At 36.6% G+C, this 18,733-nt stretch overlaps 2 protein-coding genes across 2 annotated transcripts in view; one reads left to right on the top strand and one right to left on the bottom strand.

Annotated features, from left to right (window-relative positions):
* The window catches only part of LOC121370309 (codanin-1-like), a 36,680-nt gene extending 26,978 nt beyond the window's left edge, over window positions 1-9,702 (top strand). The window contains exons 21-27 of the mRNA XM_041495450.1: window positions 394-539; window positions 1,395-1,624; window positions 2,712-2,813; window positions 3,934-3,997; window positions 6,080-6,225; window positions 7,619-7,726; window positions 8,662-9,702. Coding sequence (XP_041351384.1) covers window positions 394-539; window positions 1,395-1,624; window positions 2,712-2,813; window positions 3,934-3,997; window positions 6,080-6,225; window positions 7,619-7,726; window positions 8,662-9,021 — 1,156 coding nt within the window. The 3' untranslated portion in view covers window positions 9,022-9,702. The remainder of the gene's footprint in view (window positions 1-393; window positions 540-1,394; window positions 1,625-2,711; window positions 2,814-3,933; window positions 3,998-6,079; window positions 6,226-7,618; window positions 7,727-8,661) is intronic.
* A 5,629-nt stretch (window positions 9,703-15,331) lies between these two features.
* The window catches only part of LOC121370308, a 33,853-nt gene continuing 30,451 nt past the window's right edge, over window positions 15,332-18,733 (bottom strand). The window contains exon 13 of the mRNA XM_041495448.1: window positions 15,332-18,565. Coding sequence (XP_041351382.1) covers window positions 18,435-18,565 — 131 coding nt within the window. The 3' untranslated portion in view covers window positions 15,332-18,434. The remainder of the gene's footprint in view (window positions 18,566-18,733) is intronic.

The following is an 18,733-nucleotide window of genomic DNA, read 5'->3' as shown; positions in this document are numbered from 1 at the left end:
CATCTATCGATCCGTGCAAATGACAGCGACGTGCCACCATTGTTGTCAAGTGAAAATACTTGCCAGAAACCACTTTTTGAACAAAACATTCCAAGGTATTTTCCATGAAAAAACAAAACAAGAGCCACCATCTTGTCAAATCTGTTTTCTGTATTATATTTCCGTTTCCCGTGAGTATCGTGTGCAAAATGGTGGCAAATTGGGGGAATGCACTGTATACAGTGCACAGTATGTCGACTGGCATGATGTTGGGTGAGATATCTCACCTGCAGTAGTTAGAAGGTTAAGTATCAAAATAATAAAAAATAATAAAATTGCTATGCTCTTTTTCTTTCTCGGTAACAAATGTTTTTGTTCTTGCTGATCTGTTGTACTTTATTTTATGCTTTACAGGTTCTGTGTTAAAAAGATATCTGAGATCATGCCTCTTCTGTTACCCGAGGAGCAGCCTGGTGCTGTGGTAACCGTGGCAACCTCAATATCATGTCGCCAGGCTGAAGAGAGGATCATGTTGTGGTTTAACATGCACATTACTAAAAGTATGTTAAAGTCCTGGCACTGAGTAACATAGACCAGAATCTCGGTCAATTGTTTTTTATGCAGCCTGCAAAAACATCATCAGCATAAAGTAGAAAACCAGTTAACTATTGGTGAATCTTGAGTATATCTGAAGATTTCTGAATGTATTATCTATGAACAAATGTTATCAAAACGAAGTTATGACCACGAGGCACTTTTTTTTCCTTTACTGTGGACAGTACTTGGTACTTTAAAAAAAAAAAAAAGCATAATAATTATAAAGCGGATAAGAAAATAATTGAAATAATATCCATTATTTGTATATGCATTAATTAATTAAACTATTACATGAAACATTGTAACGTTTTATGTAAAACTTTGTATTTCCATCCTTCTGTGTTTCTGTCTGTCTATCTGTCTGACTGAATGCCATCCGTATGTCCCACTTGTAGTTTTCCGGGCTTTTTTTATACATTTCCTCAAGCTATTAAGCTGAAATTTTGTGCACAGCTTTATCTGTACTGTATCAGATCAAGATTTAACTTTCATAGCGATTAGTGGGCGGCATGTAGCCCAGTGGTAAAGCGCTCACTTGATGTGCGGTCTGTTTCGGATTGATTGGATCAGCTGTTGTCCTCTCATGGAACATTGCGTTTCCTTGCATTTTAATCGTCCTTACCTCCAAAATGTGTCAGATGGCACAGATTTTAACCTAGGATTTTAAGAATATCCAGGACTCCTCTAGATTTCCTCTTTTTAACAGTTCACCAATTCCCTGTAACTTTTCTTGGCAATTTACACATTTGTTTACAGAGTCCGGCATGGGACATGTATTGCTATAACAGTACTATCAGCATACTTGTTTTATCTTGTAGGCATGTATCTCCGAGAACTTACCACAGAGTCTGACCGTCTGATGAAAGCTGGGTTGTTAAACAAGCCAACAGTAAACACTCCAGAGTTACCCGCTGTTGACATCATCACTTCCCACACTGAAACTCGGCAAACGGGGAAACCCACCCCCACCACCAGTACCAGGGAGAATGATCCAAGCGAAATGTGTAAAAATGCGAGACCACTGTCTGAAATATTTTCCGATCTCAAGGTAATTTAATTTTAGGATTAAAAAGGGAAGGAAAGTAATATTTATTTAATGCCATGTCATCACATTTTATATTACTGCTATTTGGTGTCTTAACTTATAGTTTCTGTCCAAAGGTGAACCCACATGATTCGAGCGCCTCGTACAAGAGTAGCCAATTGTGATATTGAGTACAAGAGTAGCCAACATTTATTGATGTTCCAAAGATCAATTATAATTGAAAATTGATCAGTTTGGCTCAACCAATTTTATGATCGATTATAAAAATCCATAATCGATTGTGTGGGAAAATGTTAACTCTGTTACTGTACCCCCAATTCAGATGCTAGAATTGATTTAAATATGTTGGGGTTACGTTTAGTTTCATGCCCACATAAATAAAAAGATACAGTAAATAGTTATTAAAGGTAAAATGTACCATTTGTAGGTTTCAGATCCCAGTGAACACGGCAATAGGTACATGACCCGTATTAATCAAATCCTTATGGTCATGGAATTCTAACCAATTGTGTCATCGAAAGTTGATAGGTTGGTGCCAACCGATTATAACTGATGATCGATGATGAAATTCCAACCGATTCCCATCACTACCAACATTACAATTTTATCGGTTGATATGCAATTGACTGTTCTCGAACGAGGCACTCACATCGTCTGTTGCATTAAAAGATGAATGAATAGAAAGAACCCACATAGGTTATTGCTACCAACTAGAGAAGCAAGAGATTTTATATACATTTTCCCCACAAACATAATAGTACATGCCACATCCTTTTAAAATACAAGTTGAAATTTCATCGTTGATTATCCATTATAATTCATTTGCACTAACTGATCATCTTTGATTATACACTTGATTCTAAGTCACTAGTTTTACCTTTAGTATCTAGTCTATATCTGTTTTGTTATATACACATGCAAATGAGTACATAGGCTATTAACAAATTTGTTTTGCTTAAATTGAGTATAGTTCTTGGATTAAAGAAAGATACTTGTTTGTTTAGGTGTTATAGGCTGACAGTATCAAGTGTCTCAGTTTTATTTAATACAGTTTTCTTGTAAACACTGTGTCTCTATTTCTGTATTTCAGTACATAGTTCGAAATTGTCTTCTTGCACCGGATGATCCCTTTGATCTCGAAAAGGCTAATCATCTTTTGACTGAAATCTACGCAGCTCTCAGCTATAGAAAGGTCTGTATGTAAATAATACAGCATCTATTCATTCATTTGTAGTTATTTTTATGCTGATATCTAATTAAGGTTGAAGCACACTGTCCTGGGCACACATCAGCTATCTGGACTGTCTGTCCAGGACAGATGGTTAGTGGTTAATGAAAGCGAAGTCTGTGTAGTGGCCATAAACCTACCCATTGAGTCGTTAAACTCGCTCTGGGTGGGAACCGTCTTGACTACTGCAGACGAGATATCTCACCCGACGTCACACAAGTCGACATACTCTACCCTGTATACAGTGCATTCAGCAAGTGATATTTCCATCCGTTTTGCATATGGCACTAACCGGAAACAATAATAGACCCACAGGAAATGGATCACAGCTTTAATTTATTTTTTTTCAATGGATAATACCTGGGAATTTTGAGTTGAAAAGGTGGTTTTTGGCAAGTATTTTCATTTGACGACAATGGCGGAATGTTGTGATCATTTTCAGGAATCGATAGTTGATTGTGACAGCTAATTTGATAATAAATTTGACTGTGTTACCTACAACAAAAATCATGAAATATTGGGATATGAATCGTAGTTCGTTTCTACACAAAAAGCTAGTCAGAAAAACAGTCATTGGGAATAATGAACATCTGGCCATAAATGCCTGTAAGTAAATGCGACTTTTGCAATATTTTTGCCTAATTTTAATCAACATTAACTGATGTGAATTAGAAAAAAATCACAAAAACAATACTTACCTATTCAAATATAAACTTTATTTTATGTATTTATTAACATTTTAAGTAAAAATATATGAGTAAAAGTTATAAATTTGTACCCCCTCTACGTGGTTTTTGTCAAAAATTAATCCAATAGTCAGAAGATTAACCAAAACCTTATCCATAATATCAGAAAGTTAACTGTGTTACAGGCATTCATCACCACATTACTGACATTCAACCCCACATTACTGACATTCAATCCCACATTACTGACATTCAATCCCACATTTCATCTCTGTATATTATAGATGCATAACGACTCTAATAGTGAAATAAGTTTGGTCTCAAATAGTAAATACCATATGTTTTCTTATTTCTTTTCATTTATGTAGCTTTACTCGTTATTTATTTATTTTTTTCAGGACATTTTGACTCAAACTACTAAATGTGTGTCCCAAGTTCTTCTGGATTTGATTCTTGCTATAAGTAAGTGTATAAGACTCCATCATATGTGGTCATCTGGGAGAGAAAAAGTACAGCTGAGGTGGTGGAATTTTTCGACCTGGGACAAGGCTTGCTGAGTCAACCATTTTTGCCACTGAGGGTGTACTTTTCTGTCCCACATTACCACATATGATGGAGTCTTTTTCTCTCATTTATTCGGTTAATAACCCATTATTTTACATGAACAGACAGATTTACCAATTTTTTGCCATTGAACTTAGGAACTACGAAAATTTATAGGACCCGGTAGAGGACATGTATTGTTTTAGCAGTACTCTCAGAATACTTGGGTTTTTTATGTTTCCTGATACACAGTCGGTCTAGGATTGATCCTTGTTGGTGGGCCATTTGAACTATTTGTTGTTCCAACCAGTGTACCATGACTGGTGTATCAAAGGCTGTGGTATGTGCCATCCTGTTCTTTCTCTCTAAAATGGGGCGGGATGTAACCCAGTGGTAAAGCATTCGCTTGCTGCGCGGTCGGTCTGGGATCGATTCCCGTCGGTGGGCCCATTTGGGCTATTTCTCGCTCCAGCCAGTACACCACGACTGGTATATCAAAAGCCGTGGTATGTGTTATCCAGTCTGTGGGATGGTGCATATAAAAGATCCCTTGTTGCTAATCGAAGAAAGAGTAGCCCATGAAGTGGCAACAGCGGGTTTCCTCTCTTAATATCTGTGTGGTCCATAACCATGTGTTGAGTGCATTGTTAAAGGGACAGACCCTAGTTTCAGCCCATGAAAATGCACACTCCATAACTGTTACTTCTAAGACGCACGTGCATTTTTAAAAATATGAGAAATGCATTTTGTGATATTAAAACACCAGGATGACCAAAAACACTTTGAATGTACGGAAATGATTAATCTAAACAATAAAATCTTAAGTAAAGTATGATTTCGGTTATCAAAAACGGTTCTAATTACTAATAGTAAACAAATAAGCCTTAGTGTTTAAAAACTAGGGTATGTCCCTTTAAATAAAACATTTCCTTCCTTCCTTCCTTCCTTCCTTCCTTCTCTCTAAAACTATATGTCAAAATTACCAAATGTTTGACATCCAATAGCCAATGATTAATAAATCAAGGTTGGCACATGCTTGAAAAGGCCCTAAATTTGAAGGGTTGCCCTAAAAAGTCCCTATTTTGATGATCTAGCCCTAAAAAGCCCTATATTTTACAGGCAAGTTCACAAAAGACCCTAAATTGGGCCATATAAGCCCTGAAATCGATAAGACATTTTTCTTCTTCTGGAAACATTAAATAAATTGCCAAAAATACATTGATATCTACATTCATTTGTTGATCTCTGTGCTCGCTCGAACGTTGGTGTGTAAACAATGCCAAAATGATACCAACCAGTGTTCGGAATTGTTCGTAGAAGGATTCATTCGTAAAGTTTGGGGAACGCATGATTGGTCATTCTAAAATGAAACACGTTTCTAAAATACTAATCAACAGTCTTAATCTCAGTGCAAACTAAAAAAAACCCCAGAATATTCTAAAATTATCTGAACTGAATCAGACATTTATGCCTATGTGGATTCTATGTATTTATGTTTATGAATGTTTATGACGGCCCGCTCGAACACAGCTCCCATTATTTTGTCGAGTTCGTAGATCATTGCAAATGGTGGAAAGCATAGTTTTAGTTCCTAAATTTTACTTATATTGACCCTAAAAGTCCCTAAAAAGCCCCTAAATTTAGGTTTGAAATTTCTGTATGAACCATGTAAATCGATGTTCTCTAGGGGTATTGTTGAACAAAACCAACTTTTTATACGCCCGTCTATGATGAGCCGTATGATGGTATGGCATTTGTCCGTATGTCCGTCTGTTAACTTTTTCTTGTCCGGACCGTATCTTGCATACAGGACCATCAAACCTCACATGTATGAACAACTTGAGATGGCGGTGTGTCATATACTATTACTAGGTCACTGTGACCTACTTTTCATGGTCTACTGCACATGACAGTAAATCCTTGTCCGGATCATATCTGTGGTTTTCTATCAAACTACTGAATGGCGTATCATGTACCTCACCGGTTAACTTTTGTTTTCAGTTTGTGATGTGCACTGTGATCTGGATCAGCCTGTGATTGAACACTGTGTGCGACTGTGGAGAGAATCGTTGAGTGGTGTCACTGAGCTGCATCACGTCGTCTCCTGCAGAGTGTGTCACAGTCTGGTAAACAGCAGGAATCCGCAGGTAACTGGTTTCAGTCACTCATATTTTAATTTAGTCTAGTGGCCATACATGGCCTCATTGTTGAATCTAAAGATAACCGATAGAATTACTGTAAAAAAACCCCAACCCCAAAACCATATTATTATATATATATAACTGTGCGCACACGTGTGTGTTTAATTTATGCATGCTACTCATTGTTTCTAGTTTAATGATTGACATTAGAATACACTGCTATGATTACCTGACTACATGTTTATAGTCATTTAAAAATATTAATATGTTCGAAAATCAATGAGCTACATGTACCTCCTAAGTGTACCTTAATGTTATCTTGGAAGCATTTTCTATTGAACACCTAAACAAATTATAACCGTGCGTCTCTCACTGGTTTGAAGGGGGTGGAGTGTAGCTCAGTGGTATAGTGCTCGCTTGATGTGCAATTGATGTAGGATCGATTCCCGTCTGGGGGCCCATTGGGCTAGTTTTTGTTCCAGCCAGTGCTCCACAACTGGTGTAACAAAGGCTGTTGTATGTACTCTCCTGTTTGTAGGATGGTGCATATAAAAGAACCCTTGCTGCTAATCGACAAAGAATAGCCCATGAAGTGGTGACAGCAGGTTTCTCAATATCTGTGTGGTCCTTAACCATATGTCCGACGGCATATAACCATAAATAAAATGTGTTGAATGTGTTGTTAAATAAAACATTTCCTACTTTCCTTCCTTCCCACTGGTTTAAAAAGAAGCTGCCTTAACCTCGGTGTTTGAATACCAGTATCATTATATTGATTCAGTGATTGTTCTATGTGTGCTGTTCATAAAGGTTTTTGTCAATATATAGAGGATAATCCCCTCATGTCTTGTGATATCTTAATTTATCAGCACAACTTAATAAAAGTATGAAATCTGAGGCTTGCAGAGGATTTTTATACTGTTATCCATGAGTGCTGATAAATTATGATGTTACAAGACACGAGAGGGGTATAATTTTTATCATCCATTATCATTCTTTGCGATAATTCTAAACAATGTCAGTAATGTGGGTTGAATGTCACTTTATTTGGCAGCAGTAGACTCGTTCACTAGTAGAACGACAGTTGCGTGACGTCACTAATGACGCTGAATAGCGCTGAAACATACAGAGTGACGTAACAAAAGAAGCGATATCTCCTATGGAGAATATCACAGGAGATGCCGCAAATTATAGTACCAGCGATATCTCCTACAAAAACCTTTAATGGATGATAAATACAAACTCTACTCAAGATGTTTCTGTCATGTATTGAATGCAAATATCTTTCCTGCAGTTTAGTAGGAAAGGTATTTATTACTTGTCTAATATTTTCAAGCGTGAAGGACTCTAGATAATTCATTTTCATCATTACTGGGGGTTTTGGGTTTGTTTTTTTCAGAGTTCTTGGAAGAAATATGCACAGTTTGTGATCACTTTACTAGAACAAGACTTACTGACACCTTCGAGCTTTCAGAAGAAGTGCTTACAACTTTTACAAAGCACTGAGGTATTATATTTTGATGAACCTTTAACAAAACTCGGAGAATTCTAGTTTGATCTGATATCAGTGAATCTCAGGGAAATCTAGTTTTGATCTGGTCTCAGTCAGTTGGGGGTGGGAGGGATGAGGACTGGAGAGTTTTAAGGATGTTCTTTGCTCATCAAGTCACAGAAATGTGTGAATCAAATTGGTGGAAAAAAATGCTAAAGATAATTTAAAGAAAGTTAACTCAGGATATTTGAGATCTTGTTTAAAGTAGATATTTTAGTTTGCAATGAACAGTTTTCGGGGTTAGAACGTTTATATGTTGAAAGTAGTGAAACTAAAAGTTTCTTCCATCATGATCTGTAACATAGGAACTTAAGTGTAGACTATATGCATATCACAAAATAATATTTGTTTTGGAGGGCTCAACTTTTTTTTAACTTAGACTTATGTGGTATTTTTACACTTCAGAAATTCTAATATTGGGCATGAAATTTTGAATATGATTCAATGTTTTGCTTTTCTGCCTTGAACAATTAAAAATCTATTTTGTTTAATGACACCACAAGAGCACATTGATTTATTCAGCCTTAAACAGATAATTACAGTTGATCATAGGCATACAGACTCCTATTTTTGGAGGGGGTCAGGCTGGTTTTTGCCCGAATTAAAAGAAAATGCCTGAATCTCAAAAACAACATTTATTCATATTAGTATTACTGCCAAACAGCTATATACAGTAGGGTTGCAAACGAATCACTACGCATTTTTACATGGATTACAAATACTTTTGTGTGTAGGATGATGGAAATACATGATAGAAATGTCTCGGGTAACACATTTTGCCCTCTATAATTTTTTCTGAATTTGAGGATTTGCTCTAGCACTAGGTTGTCCCCTTTCCCTCCTCTTATACGCTTATGCTGTTTATGTTTAACATTTGTTGACTTTTCCAGGCATATACAGAACAGCTGGGTCACTGTCTGTGTTTGATAGTGGAGCATTTCAACCGATCGGGTTCCAAATCGGTCGATATGTGTGAGATACTGGAGTGGATATTTCACATTCAGAAAGTGAACTCTGACCTTTCGGAGCAAATCTTCTCCCTGATTGCCGCAAACCAGAACTCTACGGGAAATAGAACGCTTATTGAAAAACTGACAGAGAAAAAAGAGGAAGGAAAGATTCACCGTTGTGATTCATCAGGCGATAACAATGCTTGTCTGAAGTGGACAGAACTTGTCGGGAAGAAAGAACCTGTGATAAAGACTATGGACGACATCGTTGTGGTGTCGGAGAAAGAGAAAGTCACGTGATACGTTTATTGTGATGCAGATGTTGATCATGGAAAGATTTGAGTGTTGATGTACATGATATTCATGTATTGGTTACTCCTGTGTTTAGCTGATCACAAACCATCATGTGAAATATGATTTTTCAGGCACATTATTTTGTAAATTGGGGAGATCAATAAATGGTGGGTGGGGTGTGGTGAGGTCGTGTGGGGTGGGGATTATAGGATATTAATCAAGCTTTCATTTCGTATCATGTTTATGTCGCAAGTGAAACAATTTTCAGTTGTCACAAGCTTTAATGAGTGACGATGAAAATTATTTAACGAAGGACATAAACATGATACGAAATTCTAGTGAGTTTAATATTCTATTTATTAACCATAATCGATTTTAATTTATCTCGCTGAACTCTTTTGATTAAATGTTCCGGTAAGGTCGTAGTGTGCCAGTCGTATGATGTCATCTTATGAGATCAAAGTGTTATGTCCCGCCTGATGTTCTAGTGGGAAGTAACACTTTAATAATCGAGATATTTTTAACCATTTGGGTAATAAAAAGGCTGTATATCACACTACATGTCACTGTATAGCATGTTGGCTGCACTTCATTGAAGACAAATTACTGAAGAATCTGAAGATTTTGTCATTTCCAAACAAAGAAGTTAATGTCTTTCAGTAATAGCTTATAAAAACATCTATTGAGGCAGCATATTGTTTATTTTTTAATTATTTTCATATGGAAGAATGTGTTTTCTAGAAAGATTTTCTATTTATCTTTGGGACATGGCAAGTTTTAATGTCCACCAAAAGTATTCACTTTTCCCTTTTTTTAACAATTTATTAAATAAAAAGACTAAGGTGTGAAATTCCTGTACCTTAGTTGAGAATTAGTGATAAATATCATGAGCAGAGCAAAGAATGTATATTTCTTAAATACGTTTTGAGTAATTATTACCATATAAAGCAAGTTTATGAAGCTGAGGAATACTACCCACCCACACCTCAAAAACCCTTAAAACAACAAAATGACATTATAAGCACTGTGCCATGCAGTGTTTTAGCCAGAAAGAAATGTTTGGGTATGGCACTATGGAATTGAATACAACCAGTCTCCCAAAAAGAAAATGGGTTAACTTTAGGGTTTAGAGTTAACAAAATTAATTTTGTAAAAAGGTTAACTTTAAAAAATAAAACCTGCAAACAGATTTGGGTATGATGCCATACCCATTTTACCCTCTGGCAGAAACCCTGCCATGTAAAAAAAACCCCAATCCATGAAGTATCTCAAAACAAATAAAATTGTCTGTAATTTATGATTTTTCCAATTGAAATTTTTTTGGACATAAAATCATCTTCTTTAGTTTTTCTGTAAATCAATAGTAAAATATTGCTGTTTAAGTGTGAGGTAACCAGCAAAAAAGCCAATGATATAACTCATATAAAGTCACCATAATGTGGTTATAAAATCACCAGATTTTGAATTTCTTTTGGAAGGGTTGTATCTTAGCATTCTTTGACTTTGAACATCCCATTAAGTAACATCTAATGATGTTCTACCAATCTTCTACAATAAAATCCAAAAAAGGAAAACAGTTTTATAAAGAAGTGGTTTGAAAATAGAATATCTAATATAAAAAACTAAACTGTATTTATAATTGAGCAGGAATCAAATTTCTTTACATTACTTGAATCGTGTCATCTCTGATTTGTTCTGTATTTTTATTACATAAATTTTTTATTTAATTTTTATATTTGTTTCTGTCTCCTATCCAGGACTGTATATTTTGGTTAGTACAAGATACTGTTTAGGTTTCTGGCATTATCAGTGCTGCCACTTCATACTTTTTAAAAAGTATTATACTTTTTTCTTGGAAATACTACTTTTTATACTTAAATTTTTTTTTTTTTTAAATTCACATGATAATACTTTTTCCTGCCAAAAATAACTTAAGAAATCCAATTTAAAATTTGACCATCATAAGATTTGTGCTTTGCTAGTGTGTTTTCAGGAGTGGTTTGTTCTTTGTTGAGTGGAGTGTTTGTAGAGCTCTCTGATCCTGCTGCTCTGTGACCAAGTGACAGGGAACTGAAATATGTAGAAAAGAGTGTTCAACAATCACAAATCCTCACAACATGGTACACACCATTCCTTGATGTTGGTCATAAACAGCAAACATTAGTAGGACAAAAGTAGAGAATGTCATATGGTTACCTATCGGGGTAAATTGATGAAAAATGTAACTTTTTTTTATACTTTTTTTTAGACCATTTTGATACTTTTTTTTGCAAGATTCCATACAGTATTTGTTTAAGAGTGGCAGCACTCCATTATATCAACTGTATTTTATGTGTTTTGAGAACATTTCTATGCAAAATCAAATTAGGGGCTGTTCACAGTAATCCACATTTTCATAGGCATACAAAGGCAGGGGTTGAACTTAACGATGGCACCAAGATCAATTGCTGTTGATGAGATATAAATAGCCGTAGGTCAGGAACATCATCGACGGCAATGTACATTTACTGCCAGTATATAACATTTGAAATATATAGAGATTATTATACGAGCTTGTGTGTCATACTGATTTTACGAGTGTCGGGATTATTGTATTACCCAATTGAAAGCGAGGGTAATACATGAATCCTGACACGAGTTTTGTAAAATTAGTACGACTCGCACATGAGTGTAATAATTTCTTTATTATCCAATATATTATTGTTGGTGTCTTTATGAATAACAAGACCCAACTCAAAATGTTTCTGCCACAACTAGAAGGAGACGACGAAATGACATATTTCAAATGCAGTCTGAGCTAGGACTGGAGAAGCAACACCATGTTAAGACGTCGCTTCCCAAAATTATGTCATTACATTTGTTGTTACACATGTGCTTCGTATGATTATTATTAACTCGGTTATGTTGAACCATATGGATAATAAATATACATACAGAACATAAAAATTGCAGTGGGAGACAAATTCTTAAGTTCGACCTCTGCAAAGTGTAAATGTACTAACACGTGACTGGACAAGAATGCCCATGAAATAATGGAAGATTTTAGCCATTTAATTATCTTTTAGGATGTTCAGTCCACTCTTATGGGACTGAGACTGAGGGGTGGGGCGAGTATTATATGTTCACAGGGCTTGAACTTAATGTCGGCACCGACGGCTGTTGAGATATAAATTGCTGTAGGTAGAGAGCATCACCGATGGCACTTTTGTGCCTTCGATAAAGCTCCTCCACAATGGTGAAATGTATACACCTGGTGGACATTATCTACCAATATTTAACATTTGCACATTTAAAAGATGTCTACATATAACAAGATAGCCTTTCAGTCAGGTTTATTTGCTGCAAATGTCACTTTCAAAAAAATTGCCATAGGCAGGCTCATACCAACTCTGTTACAAAAATTTAAACTTTCTGCTGAGGCATTTGTTTGTTTGAGCTGAATTCCTGTTTGTGTATTTAAACTCCTATATGCCAGCTTGTTATAGGGTTGGGAGTGGGCAGTGTGTGCTTGATCTGACCGTACCAACTCTGTTACAGACTTACATGTGAACTACTTGTACAAAAGAAGAAGATAGCCACAAACAGACAACAGTGGCATTCCCTAGTCGATGGCCTATGCTCCCAGCAAGCAAATAGGCATAAGTAAGTAAGTAAATACTTGTACAATAGAGCTATTCCGATCTCTTTCGGTATTACTGTCATCATCCATTATTCAGTCTTTAATAGCCCATATAGCCATTGTGCTATTTTTTTCTTTCCAGCCACAATCAGTGTAACAAAGGGCATGGTATGTACTATCCTGTTAGAGATTGTATATATAAAAAAATCTTCGATAGATATTAATTAAAAAAAAAGAGTAGCTCTTGGAGTGGCGGTAGCGGATAATCATATGTCCATAAATACTAGTATACTGATGGAAAGAAATAAGGGGACACTTTTTTTTTTTTTTTTTTTTAAAACACCACAAACATTTAACAGAAAAATACTTTTTTAAATATTTGGACATTACAAACATGGATGATGATGAGATGAATGGTGAAGCCACAGTATTTTCATTTTGGTATTGGACTACTTGACAGGTCAGCTGGTCTCGGTGGCGTTGTGGTTAGGCCATCGGTCTACATGCTGGTAGGTACTGATTTCGGATCCCAGTCGAGGCATGAGATTTTTAATCCAGACTCCAAACCCTGAGTGAGTGCTCCGCAAGGCTCAATGGGTAGGTGTAAACCACTTGCACCGACCAGTGATCCATAACTGGTTCAACAAAGGCCATGGTTTGTGCTATTCTGCCTGTGGGAAGCGCAAATAAAAGATCCCTTGCTGCCTGTCATAAAAGAGTAGCCTATGTGGCGACAGTGGGTTTCCTCTAAAAACTGTCAGAATGACCATATGTTTGACGTCCAATAGCCGATGATAAGATAAAAAATGTGCTCTAGTGGCGTCGTTAAATAAAACAAACAAACTTTTTTTACTTGACAGGTCTGTGCTCCATGCTTGCTGTCAGTTGAGCTATCTCGGTATCACCTGAACCAAGGGTACACGGAATCTGGTGCATGATGGGTAATCATCACCCATACACTGGAGACACGCCCATAATCCCACCCATGAAGTGGGTGAAACTGTGTGTATGTGGCCTTACACCTACACATGGAGCCTAGTGGTGCATTCACTGGATTAGGGGCTAGACGTAACCCAGTGGTAAAGCACTCACTTGATGTGCTGTCGGTTTGGGATCGATCCCCGTCAGTGGGCCCATTGGGCTATTTCTTGCTCCAGCCAGTGCACCATGTCTGGTACATCAAAGGCCATGGTATGTTCTATCCTGTCTATGGGGTGGTGTATATAAAAGATCCCTTGCTGCTAATCGGGAAAAAAAAGAAGCTCATGAAGTGGCGACAGCAGGTTTCCTCTCTCAATATCTGTGTGGTCCGTAACCATATGTCCGACGCCATATAGCCATGACTAAAATGTGTTGAGTGCGTTGTTAAATAAAACATTTCCTTTCTTCACTCTGGGTTGGAGCCAGTACTGACATGAAAAATCCCCCATTACCTCAGGTGGGATATGAACCTAGTACCTACCAGCCAGAAGTCTGATGGCATAACCACTACACCACCAAGGCCAACTCTTGGAATTGTAGACCAAAAAAATTTGTACTAGATTAATAATGTCTGATTTTCATACAAAGTTGTAAAGTGGGATTGAATGTCGTTAGTGTTGAATTAACTGCTAATAACATCAACTTCTAACACTAAGGATTGATGGTTTTAGTTGCAGTGACTAGTTGCTGTTAGTATTCATGTGATCCTTTATTTCTTTTCATGGGGCAGGACATAGAACAGTGGAAAAACGTTCACTTGATGCGCAGTCTGTCTGGGATCGATCCCCATTTGTGGGTCCATTGCGCTATTTCTCATTCCAGCCAGTGCACCACAATTGGTATATCAAAGGCCGTAGTATATGCTATCCTGCCTGTGGGATGGTGCATATAAAAGATCTTTTGCTACTAATAGAAAAAATGTAGTAGGTTTCCTCTCTAAGACTAAATGTCAAAATTACCAAATGATTGAAAGCCAATAGCCGATTAATAAATCGATGTACTCTAGTGGTGTCGTTAAATATACCACAAACAAACTGTTGAATTTGTGGTTAAATAAAACATTTCTTTTTTTCCTTCAGTAGAACTATATTGGGTATGAGAAATGTGAAGATAATATCTCTTGTCAGGGTTTCTGCTAGAGGGTAAACGGGTATGGTGCCCTACCCAAATTGTTTTGGTAGATTTTTTTGTTTAAGTTAACCTTTTGACAAAATAATCACTCTTATCATTACTGTATGATAATTCTTACCCCTGTTGACTGGTTGCATTGATTTCCAAAGCGCCATACCCCAAAATTTCTTTTTGGCAGAAACACTGCTTGTGAACAAAATGCATGAAGGAAGGAAATGTTTTATTTAACGACGCATTCAACACATTTTATTTATGGTTATATGGCGTCAGACATATGGTTAAAGACCACACAGATATTGAGAGAGGAAACCTGCTGTCGACACTTAATGGGCTACTTTTTTTCGATTAGCAGCAAGGGATCTTTTATATGCACCATCCCATAGACAGGATAGCACATACCACGGTCTTTGATGTACCAGTCGTGGTGCACTGGCTGGATCGAGAAATAGCACATTGGGCCCTCTGATGGGGGAACAATTCCAAACTGACTGCGCATCAAGCGAGTGCTGTACCACTGGGCTACGTCTCGCCCCTCAAAATGCATGAATGCCATTATTGTAAAAACAACTTGATAATGGCTGTAGAAACAGAACACCACTTTATTACATACTCTGACGCAGTAACAATTTAACATACATATGATTGTAAAGCAACGTGACCGTTGTCACCAGAAATGACCAATACAAATATTAAACTTTCCACAAAAAAAGGATAGTGAAATACAGTCCATGCAATTTTTTTTTTTTTAAATGGATCAGCTTTCATCTTTGGTTAAGTTTGTCATGTATAATAAAGTCCAATACTTTGTATCATAAATGTTATCCACAAAGTACGGAAAGGTGTAGTCCTTGCTTATTATATATGCACAAGTCTCCAGACTGAGAGGAACAGGGACCTAATTCACAAAGGTCTCTTAGGCTCTGCTAGACAACAAAGCATCCTCTTTGCAAGTCTTTTAGCATTGCACTGCGAGATCGCAAAGTTGCAAGAGTTTAGTGAATTAGGCCCCAGAACACAAATCTCATCCACCAACATTGACCTTCAAATAGTGGGTAAGATCAACAACATTCAACACATTAATGTTTTGAGCTTGGTTATAACAATAATGGATTCAAGGTGTTTTTGTTTGACTGGTAAATTTACAAAAATCTAATAAATATTGCCTATTTTTATCTGAACTGTTTTTAATCTTGCTTTTAAATATTGCCGAACTTTTTAAATAAAAAATAAAAATGTATTGCCCCAGATCAGTGTGACAATGTCAAGGATTAGTAGCCTGGAATTATTGCAGAACTTGTCTTTTATGTTCAGTCTTTTGATGATGTTAATTATATACAGTAAAACCCCTCTAAACCAAACACCCTTGGGACCAAGACAAATGTCCGTTATTAAGAGGGATCCGGTTTAGAGAGGTTAAGTTCTGTCATGGTTTTTGAAAAGGGACTGGGTAAAACGTACGGTTTTGATGGAATTCCGGTGTACAGAGAGTCTGGTTTTGAGGGAATTCCGGTGTACAGAGAGTCTGGTTTTGAGGGAATTCCGGTGTACAGAGGGTCTGGTTTTGAGGGAATTCCGGTGTACAGAGGGTCTGGTTTTGAGAAGTTTCACTGTATAACCTATGTATGTAATTTTTTTTATGACCCAGCAAAATGTTCAGGGCTGTTTGTCCAATCGTTTTATCTTGGTTAAATATTCCTTCTTTTTTTTGTTTGGGACAAAAGAGATTTACAAATAATAGTCCTTGAATCCATGAATAACTATGCAACACTGTATGAATAGAACCACACAATAATCCAGTAACATACAACACTGAAAAAACAAATCCAATTGTAATCACACACTCAAAATATATCATTCATTCAGAGGTGTGGGCTGAGTTCATATACTTGAAACAAAATTAGCAATATACATAAATCTGCTTAAACATCAAATTAAATGTTTATTGAGACAATACATTCCATGGGACATGTCCTTCATAGAACATTGAATAATAATTCATTTACACATGAAATATAAACAATATATATATTTATTTGTTTAAACATGGATGGCCATCATCTTTTCTGAAAGTAAGATGATTATTTATCTTTATGTCATCAGAAGAATATTTATTTTCTTATTTTTTAAAAATGTTTTTAGAAAACAAGGCTGACTTATTTTAGGATGCAGGATTATGGTAATTTATGGAGTCTGTTAATAAATTTATAAAAATCCCACATGTAACTTGAGTTTAAAGATTAGCTTTTATATTTCTGTGGCAGACGAGACCATAAAAGCAATGAGGTTAAGGCACTATAATGATGATGACATATGAACTTTGTGGTGGGATGTAGCTCAGTGGTAGAGTGCTCACCTGATGCAAGATCGATCTAGGATATAGATCCCCGTCGGTGGGCCCATTGGGCTATTTCTCTTTGTGGTCAGTGCTCCATATCTGGTTTAACAAAGATCATGGTATGTGCTATCCTGTCTGTGGGATGGTGCAGATAAAAGATCCCTTGCTCTTAATCGGAAAGAGTAGCCCATGAAGTGGCGACAGCGGGTTTCCTCTCTCAGTATCTGTGTGGTCCATAACCATATGTCTGATGCTTATAACCATAAATAAAATGTGTTGTGCGTCTTTAAATAAAAACCCTCCTTCCTTCCATCCTTGATATGAACGTTCGTTTTGCTTGACTGTATCACTGCATGTGATAGTACAGTTGTGAAAAGATAAAAGAATAGGGCTGGATATAGTCCAGTAGTAAAGTGCCCGCCTGATGTGCAGTCAGTTTAGGATCGATCCCTACTGTTCCAACCAGTGCACCACAACTGGTATATCAAAGGCCTTGGTATGTGTTGTCAGAATTACCAAATGTTTGACATCCAGTAGCTGACGATTAACAGATCAGTGTGCTCTAGTGGTGTTGTTAATCAAAACAAACTTAGATAACAGAATATGGTTATAATAGTTCATATATTTACTAGAGTACTTACCTTATTTTTCTAAATTAAAGCCAGTATATTTTCATTGTTTTTGATTGCAAAAACCTTAAAAACAACCCGATGCATTAAAAGACAGAAAAATGGGGTGATGTGATGTATAATGATGTTACTCTTTGTGACAATTTATGTTTTAATTATTAGACACCAAATAACCATGGTTTAAAACGTGCTAGGATTCCTTTGAGTCCTCTTGGCACATTTTTATCCATTATCATAAGGTACTTTTAGAATGTTTATTGTTTATTCGAACCCTAGCCCTAATGCTCGAACTGAACAAATACATGGGAATCAGTATTTTGGCCAGAATATTTTATGCCCAAACATATCACTTACACAGACACACAACAGTTATAAAATTCCTGTCAGTCTTCAAACATAATGTAACAAAGAAGGAATCACATTTTTGCCAAGGATGCTGACCGTATCAGCATGAAAGGAGATTCTGTACAAATACTCTATTTGATCTAGCCTACTCGTATCCAGGTCTACCAACAACTGTAAATCTACAACACTACATCATCATTTGAAATACACAAAACATACCGAGCATTATTTCTACCCTCTACATCCATACACTAGGTTTTGTTGCTTAATTCTCATCTTGGGTTGTTTTTTTATGGTAGTCACTGGAAACTATTATAAAACACTATATCAGACTGTCTGTTTCCTACAGGACTAAAGCTAGAAATTGGTAGTGTTTTGATCAACTACAAGGCCGTGTTTTGACGGCTTTTCTCTCGCACGCAGCTGAACCGTGTATGACCTTCCTGTGTTTCATCATCACTCCATTCATACACGAACTGAAGTCTCCCCACGGACCGAAGAAACATCTCTCTGAAAAACCCCAGTGAATTAATGATAAAGCTGCAATGTCACATCGCAATCGTAGAATATCGGGGAACATTTTGTTCAGTTTCGCATCGTGATTCGCTACACAAGTTTCTGAGATTGCTACACAATTCAAAAGCATTAAACTGTAGTTGCGAATAAATTTTCAAATGA

This window comes from Gigantopelta aegis, chromosome 4 (genome assembly GCF_016097555.1).
Source record: "Gigantopelta aegis isolate Gae_Host chromosome 4, Gae_host_genome, whole genome shotgun sequence".
NCBI lineage: Eukaryota > Metazoa > Mollusca > Gastropoda > Neomphalida > Peltospiridae > Gigantopelta > Gigantopelta aegis.
Note: the sequence above shows the minus strand (reverse complement) of the source record. Positions and strands in the feature narration are given on the sequence as shown.